Source organism: Laccaria bicolor, genomic scaffold, assembly GCF_000143565.1.
Source record: "Laccaria bicolor S238N-H82 LACBIscaffold_55 genomic scaffold, whole genome shotgun sequence".
Lineage (NCBI taxonomy): Eukaryota > Fungi > Basidiomycota > Agaricomycetes > Agaricales > Hydnangiaceae > Laccaria > Laccaria bicolor.
In genome coordinates, this window is record NW_001889926.1 from 230,791 (window position 1) to 243,492 (window position 12,702).

Genomic DNA, 12,702 nt, shown 5'->3' on the forward strand with positions numbered 1-12,702 from the left:
GCGGTGAAGGTATATGATAAGTAAGCATGTGCAGCGAAAGTGAAGTTTTGGTTACAACAAACAATAACGAGGAAGGAAGGAGTGAACAAATGAAAGGAGGGGAACAGAGGGAGGGAAGAGGGGACGAGACAAGAAAGGGTCGGTAGAATTGTTCATCGGATGAAGGAAGGAAGTCGAGTCCGAGTCAGGGTGGTCGAGATGAAGCCGCAGAGTCGAGCCCAGGCGGGTCGAGGGACACGTCCCCATCAAACCCTCATCCCAAAACCTCCCCCTCCTCCCGCCCTAGTCGTTCCCGCTCGAACTTGCCCATCAAACTCGAATCCTCCATACTCGTATTCGTATTCAGTCGAGGTTGATGTAAAGCCGTGCCGTTCATACCCGTACCCTCCCCCTCGTGTTCCCCCAAACCCGAATTCCCCACCCCCACGCCCCGTAAACTGGCGTTCAACATACTCGTATTCGTGCTGCTGCTGTTGCTGGTGGTGCTGTGGGTATCCTCGAAACTCGTATTCCCCCCCATCTGATGTTGTTGATGTGGCTGACGCAGGTGGAACGCCACCAAACCCATACCCGAGCCCGAGCCCAAAAACATCTGTTCCTCCTCCTCGGATATCGATAGAGCTGTACGTAGAACTGGTAGGTGACGGTGAGGATGTAGGTGTCGATAATGTAGGTGATCCTCCGCTCCCTTGGTGGGCGAGGTAGCCTCCACCATGGGATTGTTGGGATTGGGATAATACGGTGGAAGGTATCCGTTGTCTGTGCCCGTGCTGGTGGTGGTGGTGGTGGTGTAGCGGAAGTACGCTCCCTCCTCCTGCCCCTCCCGTTGTGAAGTCCTCGGCTCCACCCCCACTCCGTTGCTGTGGTGACCCAGTCCCACCCCGTTGCTGTTGTTGGGGTGACCCAACCCCATCCCCACAGCCTGCCTTAGCTGCTGCATACCTAGCTCCTGCGAATAATGCAGGTGTAGCTCGCTCTGATTCTGATGCTGCACGTGGTGACCCTGATGCACTCCTATCCCCGTCAGAGAGATGGAGTGCCCCTGCAGAAGTGACGAGTCCAAGCCCACTAGACGTCGTCGGTCTCGAGTTCCCCCCTCCCCCTGAGGCAAAGGTGAACGGGGAAGAGGCTGAAGAAAGCCGCTGCGATGCAGCTGATAATAATAACTCTGCTCCTCCATTATCATTGCAGAGCTCCATAACGGAGAGCCGGCGACTCTGAGGCCTTGATTCCGTTCCATACTCATACTCCGCCCCCCCTGCCCCTCCCCCTCCTCCTGGCAATCCTGAGGTGAGGGAAGAAGAAGGCCCGTCCGGTCCGCCAAAGGCTCGTTTGCGTGGGTTGCCGCTGACGTCGGAGGAGGAGGGTGGGTGGAAGTAAAAAGGGGATGCATCATGTCCTCCTGTCGAAGACGGTGATGAAGATGATGGGTCATCGTATTGTTGTTGTTGTTGTCCCCCGACGCCCAACTCGACAACGACGGGGAAGGCGTTCGCGTTGTTGTTGTTTCCTCGTCCACCATACGCGCCCGATGATGATAAGTTTGGGTTTGGTAGCCCCATTCCCCCATTGTGTGAAGAGGGAGCTGTGCCCGGTCGTCGTGTGTGAAAGGAAAGTAGGTGTTGTGGTTGTTGAGGGACGGCGAAATGCTGCTGCTGGAGCTGGGAATTGGAAGGTGGTGGTGGGGTGAGTGAAGCGGAGACGACTGCACTGAGTGGTGGGAGGGACCGTGAGGGATCTGAGGAGGCAAGACCAGACGAAGTGGGGGGCCTTGAGGTGGTGGTGGTGCTGCTTGGGTAGGCGAGAAAGGAATGGCTGGATGATGATTGGGGTTGAGATGGGGCAAGAAAGGACTGGCTGGGGTCACGAAAGGAATGGTTTGTCCCTCTGGGACTGGCTCGGTGGTGGTGCTGGTGGTGGTGGTCCATATCTGTATGTACCATATCGTTTTGGACCATGTCGACGTGCCATGAGCTCCGTTGGTGCTGCTGATGATGCTGATGATGATGATACATCATCGAACCGCCATGATCGCCTTCGTACCCAGTCGTAGTCCCAGGCCGGGTATGCATCGGAATCCCACCCAAGTCCTCCTGCTTGATCAAATTCAGCCCGTCCTCGTCGCCATTCGGCGAGGACGGAGACAGCTGTGAGTCATTGGTGTTATTGTTCGCTGTCGTTCGTCGGCCACCGGCACTGCCAGCACGCATGTTCCCAGCCTTGTTAGCAGCAGCCATCGTAGCATGCAATGACGTTAAATCGCGCATCATGCGCTCGTTCTGCTCTTGCTTGTCCGCATGGACCGTCTGAGCATGTTGGCGCAGATTATCGAGGCGCGAGAACTGTTTACCGCAGTGGCATGAGAATGGACGTTCGCCTGTGTGTTTTCTGCGTGACGGCTTTTTGAGTCTGCTGTCACAACACACATTACACAACGAGGGAACGAACCTAATGTGCCGAGCAAGATGCTCACTCCTCGAAAAGACCATCCGACAATCTCCATACCCCCGACATTGAAATGTCTTCGCCGGCGCTGGCCTATAGCGTTTATTAACGCCCACCCCAGGCCCGCCGCCGACGTTATGTTGTTGCTGTTGCTGCTGCTGCTGCTGTTGTTGTTGTTGTTGGTGGTGGTGGTGTACCTGGGCCTGAGCAATGACCATAGTAGCCGTGGACATAGGAGACGTTGGTGAGCGGGACAAGTCGCGCGCTTGGTGGAGATGATGGTGATGTTGATCAGGGGGAGATCTTTCAGGGGATGGATTGAGGTCCATGTTCGAAAAAAAACGAGGAAAGAAGGCAAGGCATAGATATAAGCAAACGTACCTGATCAATCAATCCCAACAAGGTACCTATATGCGGGGTTTCAATTCTGGATCAGATCCAAATAAATCAAATTTTGATACCAACACGAAAAGAACGGAGGGTCCTAACCAGCCCAACCTCGCGAGCTCACCCGTCTTGCTCACCCCCTTCGTCTTTACGAGTTTCGTCTTTCAAAAGGGCACCCCTTCCAACTCACAAAACAAATTTCACCGGAAACACCGCAAGGTCAAATTTACCCCTGGGTGGCGGTGCATCTGGGCCTTGGGCCTTGTTCAAATCTCCCCCCGTCCCTTCATTTTCTCCCTCCAACACGCGACTCTCAGGCTCTCATGTCTATACATGGTGATTACAATCAAGGTCGCATTTAACTCTGCAGCAAAGGATCTCGGCTCGGAGATGCGTTTTAATATCACCTCTTCAGGCACAAGGGCGCCCGTTTGGCGAGCTCGAGGCGAGAACTCGAGGGCGGGTGAAAGCAAAAGTGCGAGTTGAACGCGTCTCGAGTGAATGCGAGCAAGGCGCATTAGCGAGAGAGTCGGAAATCATTCCGTCGTTCATGTGTAGATATTCCGCTATGGATTGGAAGTGGTAAGATTTCCGTAGGCACTTGGATCCAGAACAGATATCGGTATTCATATACTTGCATCTAGACCACCTCAACCCACGTAGGTTCACGTACATACATAAATCAGATTCAACGCACGTTCAAAGATGGAGCTCAGTGCTTATTCACCCTTGGGGACGAGAATAAGTAAGTACACAAACCCAAATATCTACCGTCTCATACTCATGTTCTCCGGATTACTCGCGAAACTAACGGATCATCTTACAGTACGTTTTTTTCGAGGGCCCTTCTCACTTAGCATGTGAGCGCCTCCGTATGTTATGTATGTGGAATCGGGATCGACCACATGATGCATCACGACGGCTCCCGACATACATATAATAATTTATGATCGCGGTTATACATCCGTTCATGACCATGCTCCTATTCCACTGGAGTGTGGATTCTATTCCGTTGGCGCGTGAGCTGAATTCAATTCAAGCATGGGGCGAAAGGCGGATTCTATTCCGAAAAAGCGTGCGCAAGTAATTTATAATGATCGTCGGATTGGAATCGGAGGTCTATGTCGACCGACAGCCTACGGGTGAGAGGTGATATTGATCCGAAGGAAATTGGGGTTCCCAGGCCGTCGTGAGCTCTCTCTCAGTGAATGCCAGGACCCCGGGCAATAGCAGGAAAGCCCTGGTCCCGATCCGGACAAAAAATGTAGATTTTAGGCCCTACAGCTGGGGGCCAATCCGGACAAAAAGTGACAAAATTCGAAACTGCCCAGAGCCAGAGTCCGGACAAAATCGACGAGATGTCAAAAAAAAAGCCTCCCAGCCGGTATTTGGGCATAATTGTGGGACATTTGTAGAGAAAAATTTACCCTGATCTGGCCGTCCGGACAAATTTTTGAGATTGGGGTGTGGTAGGCCAGGTCCAGTCCGGACAAATTTGGTGCAGAGGCGTCCGGACAAAAACCCAATTTTCGGGATCAGGCCTTTTCTGCTATTGCCCGGGGTCCTTGAATGCCCTTATCTTACAAAACCCCCATTTATCTATGGAGAAAAAGATGGCTCCGAGTCTCGAACGTTCCGCTCTACCTCGCTAATAATGACCAAGATCGACCTACCTTGATAATAATCCGTCAAAAAGGAAGAAGAAAAAAAAGGTCCAGACCCCCCCGCTTTCCTGTCAACAGTCAACGTCAAGATAACATACATACCCAACAAGCGCTGTGGAGTGAGAGTGAGAACGACTCTCCACACCCGCCCATCCCCCGTCGAGTCCAGAATCTAGAGCAAGGAACAAGGTACACACCTTACAAGATGCTTCCAGGACCCCAGGCAATAGCAGAAAAGGCCTGATCCCGAAAATTGGGTTTTTGTCCGGACGCCTCTGCACCAAATTTGTCCGGACTGGACCTGGCCTACTACACCCCAATCTCAAAAATTTGTCCGGACGGCCAGATCAGGGTAATTTTCCCCCCCACAAATGTCCCACAACTATGCCCAAATACCGGCTGGGAGGCTTTTTTTTTGACATCTCGTCGATTTTGTCCGGACTCTGGCTCTGGGCAGTTTCGAATTTTGTCACTTTTTGTCCGGATTGGCCCCCAGCTGTAGGGCCTAAAATCCACATTTTTTGTCCGGATCGGGACCAGAGCTTTCCTGCTATTGCCCGGGGTCCTATGCTTCCTTCCTTCAATCAAGTATCGTACCTTTACCTCATTAACGTTAAGTTAGACAGCGGCCTCGGAGTCGAGCTCGATCAAAATCGACAGGAACAGGTACGCCAACGCTCGGAAGCGCGAAGTGATTGGAGGGAGGACCTGGGAAAGTCATGTCAAATGCCTGATCCCTGTGCGGACAAAAATTTGACGAAAATCCGAATATGCCTGAGGACTGTCCGGACAAAATTTTGGAATTTTTTTGGAAATGCCTGATGTAGATGTGCGGACAAAAGTGGCTCAAATCTAGAAGGCCTGAGCCGATTGCGGACAAAAATTGGGCCAAAATGTTTGGAAATTTATAGATGTTCTACTATGATATGTTTTCTGGCCGCATCCGCTGAGCTTCGTTCTACATAGTGTAGCTAGCGTGTTGTAATTTGTAATTTCGTGCCAAATCCCGATTCGAATTCGCTTTGAATTCGCTCTTCTCACTTCGCCTCAGTTTCTTCGGACACTGTCCCACGGACCAGGACCCATCCACAAAAGCCATGGATGATGGTACTTACAATGCACACCAACACAAGAAGATCACGACATCTTCAAAGTATTGAATGCTCTTTGCTCAGGCAGTTACTGTATTGCACGGGAAGAAGAAAAAGGGTGTAGAGCATGAAGAGGTGGATGCAGACGGCGAGGCTTACGAGGATAGGTAGATACCCGAGAGCCGAGATTTTAGTTTACATTTAGCCTTCACATACGTCTGGAGTAGCTGCGCAGCGAAATTTTTTGAATCCTGCCTATCAAATGCCTGATCCAATGTGCGGACAAAATTTGTGCAAAAGCGAGGCCTGATCCGCGGTGCGGACAAAATTTGGGAGAATTCGTGCGGACAAAAATGGCCAGATTTCGGGATTTTGGGATCAGGCATTTGACATGACTTTCCCAGGTCCTTTGGAGGGGTACCGGTGCCCAGGAACGCCGACGCGCGTGGCGATTAAGGTGGGGAAGATGCGTATGAGGAGCAAGCTTCAAGTTGGCGGGATCCCGGATAATTGAGATCAAGTTGAAAGTGGATATATTTTCGATGACACCCGCCACTGGCAGGCGCGGTTGACTTTAAAATCTTCATTTTTTTACCTGAGGGTCAATCTTTACGATGAATAATAACGTAAGTACTGAAGGCTCAGAGCGTTTGTTGGATGTTGGATGTTGATTGAACGTTGGACCCGGGTAAGTAATTTATCATGTATAAGTTGGCTGCGTTCCGTTGTTATCAAGGTTAGAATGCGCACAGTGTGAGATGCCCGGCTCAAGTTTAGCCGACGTTGAGTGGTATGAATTAACGTACTTGTTCGGTATCATGAGTATTGGGAGAGAGTCGTAGACAGGGTACCACGGTACAAGTGAGACGTCATGATGCGAAGAGACGTCTGACATGCAGGTTCTAACTGTAACAAGCGAGGAATATGATTCAAGCAAATCGTCAACTTGAAGTTGCACATAGAACAAAGTTGCATTCTGATGAATTACATACCTTCTCCAATAAAAAAGAAATACTTCTCTATAACAACGGTTGAGTGGTCTTGAGAAACGATAAAAGCGTGCGGTATGCGCTCACTCTCCTTATCCCAAAAAAAGAATCATTCAAGATCCTGATAAGCAGGCCTGGTGAGCACTAGCCTTCTTCTTCCTCGCCGCCTAGTATGAGGTTGATGCAAATGATGGGGTGGTATGACGACAAATGAGCAAGAAGCCGAAAATCCTCACCCATTGAAGCCGTCACGTTCGTTCCAACAAATTTCCACTGAGGCGGCCGCACGCTGCTTTCCTTCCTGGACTACCCTCGCAAATTAGGCTAGTAAAAACGACGTAGTAATGGCAACATATACATACCTCGGTCATGGGACCAGACCAAGACCCTCTGTAGGCCGCCTGTATTTCAAATTCCTTGATAACGAATTCAGCAGGATGGGGTTAATGCCTAATGGGTCCGTTGTGTTGATAAGATTTAGTGCAAAGTAGCGGAACGATTTCCGATCCCTTCAATCATGCCGGAAAATCCTACGGCGCGGCGGTCATCTGTTCCACCAACGACTGATACTACATTCTGTTTCGTCAACATCTTTCCACCGAAGCGAGGTAATTGGAGCATGCGCACTTCATCATGCATCATGCATCTATCTTCCCTTCCGCCAATTTTACATGAGTGTCCGGGTCTTACAATTGCAAGCAAAAGGGAGGTTGAGATCAATGATGTTTCCTTTATGTTTCCAAACTCAAAAAAGCTGAAACTTGCAATTGTGGGTTAGATTTTCGCGGAAATGCAATAAATAGCACTGCACTCAATTGCCTCCATACATGCGCGTGGATCGGAGGCAGTTCAACTTGGCAGACAGGGATTGGAGAGAAAACGTTGCAACTTCCTCATGTGGTAGTACCCTTGGGAGTCCAAATGACGAGAAAGCCTCTCTCCCAAAAATTTCCCGACGCCACCACCCTCCCGCGACAATTAAAAAGATCGGCAAGCCCCACTAGAGTAATCTCACCAGGAGTGGGCTAGACTTCCATGTTGTCCGAGATTGTTCCTAGGAGCTCTTGATCGGTGAGGGGAAAGGGACACAGATAGGCATTTACGTTTGCCTGACTGTTTTGAGTCTCGTGAGCAGTCTTTGACTGCTTTTGGTGCAGGGCCAGACGAATGCGCGATGCCGAGCGTCTATCGACTCGAGCACCTTGAAGGTTCAGCAATCAGCGTTGAATTTGGGTCCATGAAGCTTGAGAACAAAAAACGACGTAGCATGGGAGAACAGTTGATTATTATAATCCATTGTTTTTACTCCAACTTTCGATTCTCGTCTATTCAATAAGGAAACTGTCAGTGTGAGTGCCACACCGTGAGTCAAGTGGCGGAAGATCACAATTGATGGGCATGGGATAACAAACTCCCTTCAATCCTGTCAGAAGGCCAAAGAACAGGCCATGACAAATGTGGTAAACAGCGCTGGAGGTTTTGCGCATCGGGTCCAGACTCGTGATGAGAAGCACTTACCTGTGGGATGATAACTCAAATTCGAATGGTGGAGGCTTGAATCAGGATCGACATACCTCGTAATAGTACAACGAATAAATTATTGAACCTGGGTCGCTTCTCATTAGCTACAGAGCGCTAGGGAGTATACATGATTCCTGGGGCACATTCGAAAGATCTCCAATTACCAGTGGGGAAAGATCACCGTCGAGAGTATTAACGTAATGGGCTTGACTAGCAAGATGATCTAACCATTTAGAATGAATTGAGCGGAGTAGGGTGATCATGCAGGGAAGACAACGTGCTTCAGACCAATCATTTGACTTGACCGTGGGTGTGCACACCCAGGCGCACACTAGGTTTGAGTGATCACCGATGGCCAGTTAAGGCGAAGTAACAGTAGGAGGGAGTATGGATCGGAACCGCAAACCGTTGTCTGCCCTAGAGCAATTAGTTCAATATGTTTAGAAACGGTAGGGGAGTTTACAAGGACGCTCACAAGCATGTCAACTAACGTTGCACTCCAATGGCAAGCATCAAGGGACGGCAACACCACCTCGATGCGACGGAACCTTGACGGGACCGGCTGGCACAAAAGAATAACCGGAACAAGCACCGAGAAAAATTTGAGGTGAAGCATGCATTATAGGCGTACAGCGATGGGAGGGTATACAAGATAGCCGATATGATAGTAATAGCAATAAGTTAATGTTTGAGGAAGAAGTTGGGGTTGTGACAGTGTTGGGTGGAGTGGAGGTCTGCGAAGTGGTCAGTGAGTTCTACGGGTATAGAAAACAGGACCAACTGGATATACAGCGGAAATCAGCAATAGGCTGGCTTGGGAATGACATGGTGAGAAGCAGCTGATAAGAAAGTTGCGCGCTCATATCTGATATCGTCGAACTTGGACAGGTTCGATCGGACTGTTCCGACGCAGTGGAGGCCCATCCTAATCCCGAATACGATTCTCAATCTCCAGCGCCTCACAAAATGCAACAGTCTGCGGGTTGCCATCCTCGCGGCTCACTACAATACACATCGGTCAGCCCAGTCCGCTTCACATAACAGGTTAATCTCACCTTGACGCGCCCATCCCTTTCCCGTCGGGCCATAAACAGTCTTGACGAACTGCTGTACCCTCTCTACTTCCAAGTCCTCCGGCTTAGGAAATGCTGCAGTGACCCATTCGAGTTCCCTCGCGACCCTCTGCCTAGCGTCGTCCGCGCCTGGGAAAGGCCACTGAATCTTTCGCCGCGACAAGTAGGGATTGGAAACGCGGGTTATCGCGAGCCACTCTGGGTCGTACGAGAGGGTTAGCTTTGGCTTCGGGTTGGGCACAGGACACGAAGCCACGGGGAACTGGATCACCTATCCAAGAGGGTTTCAGTTCAGCGATGGGTACGACAGCGGTGAGGTGTGCAAACAAACCTCCAAAAACTCCCTCCCCTTGAGACACTTGTCCAACGCAAGAAATTTCGTAGTCGACTTCTCATGTGGATACGTTGCCTCGAACTTGACGTGCATGTGGCCCGAGAACCACCATTCAGGTTTCAACGTCTTCATTAAGTGCAAGAGGGGGGGAGAGCCGAGGGTGTTGTCTTGGATGTCGTGCTGGAAATGCGGGGACTTCTTAAGGAGACCGTCGGTGTCCCCGTATTGTTCGATTCCTTGGGGCCAATCATGGGAGAGGAAAATCGACGGGGGTGAAAGCTGGGCAGATTTGTAAGGACAAAGAAAGGGAGGAGGGGAGGGGGAGCTCACAAGAGACAGCCGATTGATGTTGTATTCCCGCGTGTGGTAGATACTTCGCATTGTCCTGGGGTCTAACGGCAGGCGTTCGTAGTTGCCTGCGAGTGTCTAAGTAAAGTACGAAGAGTGTTGTGAGACGTATCGGGTACCGAGGTTGTAATGATTTTCGTTGTATATCCCGGATATACCAGCGATTCGAATACCATTGAGTTGGATGCACCCTGCGTGGCCGAGGAAGTAGATGTTTGGCGCTAGCCAGCCACCATGGTATCTACAATGGTGTTCGGTCAAGAAGAAGGTTTGCAAGGGAGAAAGAGACTCACAGCTCCCACATGTAATTCGAAGCTTCATGGTTCCCCCCAATGACAATCGTCAACATCGGGGCCTTCTTCTGCCCAGTGTAATACCTACCGTTCACTACCATATCAGCTTCAAGCCTCCGAAAGCCAACTGAAACGCACCGATGAAAACCACCCAAAACCTTGTACTTGGTCGGACAAGCCATATTCCCCACATCTTCTTTGTTACGCATGGCTTGGAAATCGCCACAGATGAGCAACGCATCGACTTTGTAGTTGTGCCTATTTTCGAGGTGGTTGACGTGCGAGTAGATAGCATCGAGTTCACCATGACAGCAGCCTTCGACAGCAATCTGTTGAGATTGACGTTGTACATGTCCTAACGAAAATATAAACCACGAACGTTCAGGGACCGAGACTGCAGCGCGAATGTGGCCCCTTTGTAAGGGCATCGTACAAACGATGGGCCCGCCCGAAGAGCATTTGAGGCAAGTCGGCGCGCCCTCGCCATAGGAAACCCTCTCATCATTGAGCCTGCTAAGTACCACGAACGGTAAGCAGCTTTGACTTGGTGTGATTTCGAACTTTGAGCCAACATACACGCAGTCCTTGTGAGTCGTGAGGGCTTCGAGTCTTGTCGAGAAACCTAGCGATCGTTATTGAGAATTCTAAGACAGAGACAGGAATCGAATTACTTGGAATATGGTGCCCAATTCACTTCAATCTCTCTCTCTGTCTCTCGCTCTTGGGTATTGTTTCGGAGGAGGCCGTGTAAAAAATGGCAGGGTCATTGGTTGGTGTCGCGAATTTTGTTGGTGATGCCATCAGGCCTGTCGGGCCGCTCCGAACCCTATAGATTAGATTAGATTAATGAACAGTACCTCTGAATCGATATTAAACTTCTCGTTTTAGGCCGATTTTTAAAGGAGTGGTAGTGGATGTGAACAGAGCCCCAAGAAAGGCCCCAATCCATACTTATGTAGTTGAATACTGAAATCGATGATACAAGGAGTTTGATAAGATAGTACATCCTCAACCCAACCTCGACCTTGAGAGTCATGTCCTGTGTTTGTAGTAAATATAGTCCGCACAAAACACCATCCTAGTCGAACGGCAGGACAGCTAACCAGATTGTAGCAGAGCAGCCGCGACTATTATGGCCTCCAGTTTCCCTTCCTGTATGAGCGAGATGTTGACGTTTAAAGAGAGATATTCTGACCCCCGATAGATCTTCGCCAGTACAGCATGACCTCGAGAAAATACCTGCGGCTTGTATAGCTATGACGCTTGATTAGTGACGGTTAAAAGTAGACTCTAGATTCTTACATAGATCGCATTATTCTGCAACATCCAGGTGTACTTCTCCCCCCCAAGGTCCATAATTGCAATTCTTGACATACGTATGAGCGGTTGCCAGTGGACCCTTCAACGAAGCTACCAAAAAAACAAAGCTCACGTTTGACCGGGACAGATGAACAACCACTCTGATGCAAACTTCTTTGGAACCAATTCCGCAATCTCAATCACTGGCTGTTGAGACCACTCGATTGTGGCAAAGGTTTTCCTGTTTGGTCTTTGAAATTTGACCACTTTCGGCGGTCCATCCTCAGTGACGATGTCGTAATATTTTTGATGCCTCGACGAACCGAACACAGAGCAATTCAAAGGACCATCGACGCGCGAATCGAAATTGAAAGTCACAGCATCGGGACTTTCTGAACCGTCGGGAGAGGGTAAGGCCCCATACGTTGGAGCTTGACTAGGAAAGAGGCGCCATGTGCCCTCGGGAACGAAGAAGATATTCTGAGAGTTCGACCACCCCGCTTGGGTGTAGGGATTTGTGGTGAACATGTCGTCGTTATTAGAGTAAGGAATAGGTTATTCATGGCTCTCATTAAATAGGTGCTTGGAGCCCTTGGCCACTCGATAACCGAGCTATGTACTTCCTATTGCACAGAAAGGGAGCACCGCACTTGCCTACGGCCATGTCGGATACGGTCCAAATTACGCGGGGTCATCGACGAGCAAGCTAACAGGCACTTCTTGGTTTAGGGTCGATGGGTCAGACCATCGCGAGAATTGGGTTAGGAACGTTGGGCGCATGAGGAGAACCCTACTAGTCCATCCGTAAAAATTCCCCTTTTTCGTGCGCAGTATCGGCGGACATCTCGGTCGTAGGCATGGGTAATGAAACGCACCGTTGCATACAGTAAAATGCCGAACGTGTGCCAGTTAGAGGCTTCATATTTTGAGTGAAGGTGATTCAAGCACGGAGAGGAGAGTCTTCCGTTGGTTCGGTGATCTCGGGACCAATCGAATTCTCGAAGTGCAACATACTTAGAGGATAACGTTGTGGCAATACCGTTGAAGCTGTGAACATTCGCCAATGTTTGGCAAAGCCTTGACTTCCAAACACGTTTTGTCATAAAGCACAAACCGTTTTACGTCGTTACCATATTCCACTACAAGAGGGGAGAAATGAGGCGACAGTAATCCCAATTTTTGGCTATATTAAACTAGTGATATCAAGTACATAACTTCTTTACATTCCAAATTAATCAATTATCCCAAAGGCGGTGGA

At 49.8% G+C, this 12,702-nt stretch overlaps 4 protein-coding genes across 4 annotated transcripts; all 4 read right to left on the reverse strand.

Moving 5' to 3' along the window:
* Positions 1–245: 245 nt before the first annotated feature.
* Positions 246–2,774, reverse strand: LACBIDRAFT_333777 (uncharacterized protein; the record flags this gene model as incomplete). Its single annotated transcript, XM_001888472.1, has 1 exon — positions 246–2,774. One exon carries the CDS (start codon positions 2,772–2,774, stop codon positions 246–248), a length of 2,529 nt encoding a protein of 842 aa, XP_001888507.1.
* Positions 2,775–4,033: 1,259 nt separating this feature from the next.
* Positions 4,034–4,228, reverse strand: LACBIDRAFT_312890 (uncharacterized protein; the record flags this gene model as incomplete). The annotated part of the gene is made up of 1 exon (XM_001888473.1): positions 4,034–4,228. One exon carries the CDS (start codon positions 4,226–4,228, stop codon positions 4,034–4,036), a length of 195 nt encoding a protein of 64 aa, XP_001888508.1.
* Positions 4,229–4,843: 615 nt separating this feature from the next.
* On the reverse strand, positions 4,844–5,217 carry LACBIDRAFT_312891 (uncharacterized protein; the record flags this gene model as incomplete). Its single annotated transcript, XM_001888474.1, has 2 exons — positions 4,844–5,043; positions 5,127–5,217. The coding sequence occupies 2 exons, from the start codon at positions 5,215–5,217 to the stop codon at positions 4,844–4,846; spliced, it is 291 nt and encodes a 96-aa protein (XP_001888509.1).
* Positions 5,218–8,701: 3,484 nt separating this feature from the next.
* On the reverse strand, positions 8,702–10,573 carry LACBIDRAFT_186329 (uncharacterized protein; the record flags this gene model as incomplete). The annotated part of the gene is made up of 8 exons (XM_001888475.1): positions 8,702–8,831; positions 8,879–9,099; positions 9,153–9,441; positions 9,502–9,783; positions 9,835–9,920; positions 9,972–10,093; positions 10,146–10,229; positions 10,284–10,573. The coding sequence occupies 7 exons, from the start codon at positions 10,571–10,573 to the stop codon at positions 9,023–9,025; spliced, it is 1,230 nt and encodes a 409-aa protein (XP_001888510.1). The 3' UTR covers positions 8,702–8,831; positions 8,879–9,022.
* Positions 10,574–12,702: the final 2,129 nt, after the last annotated feature.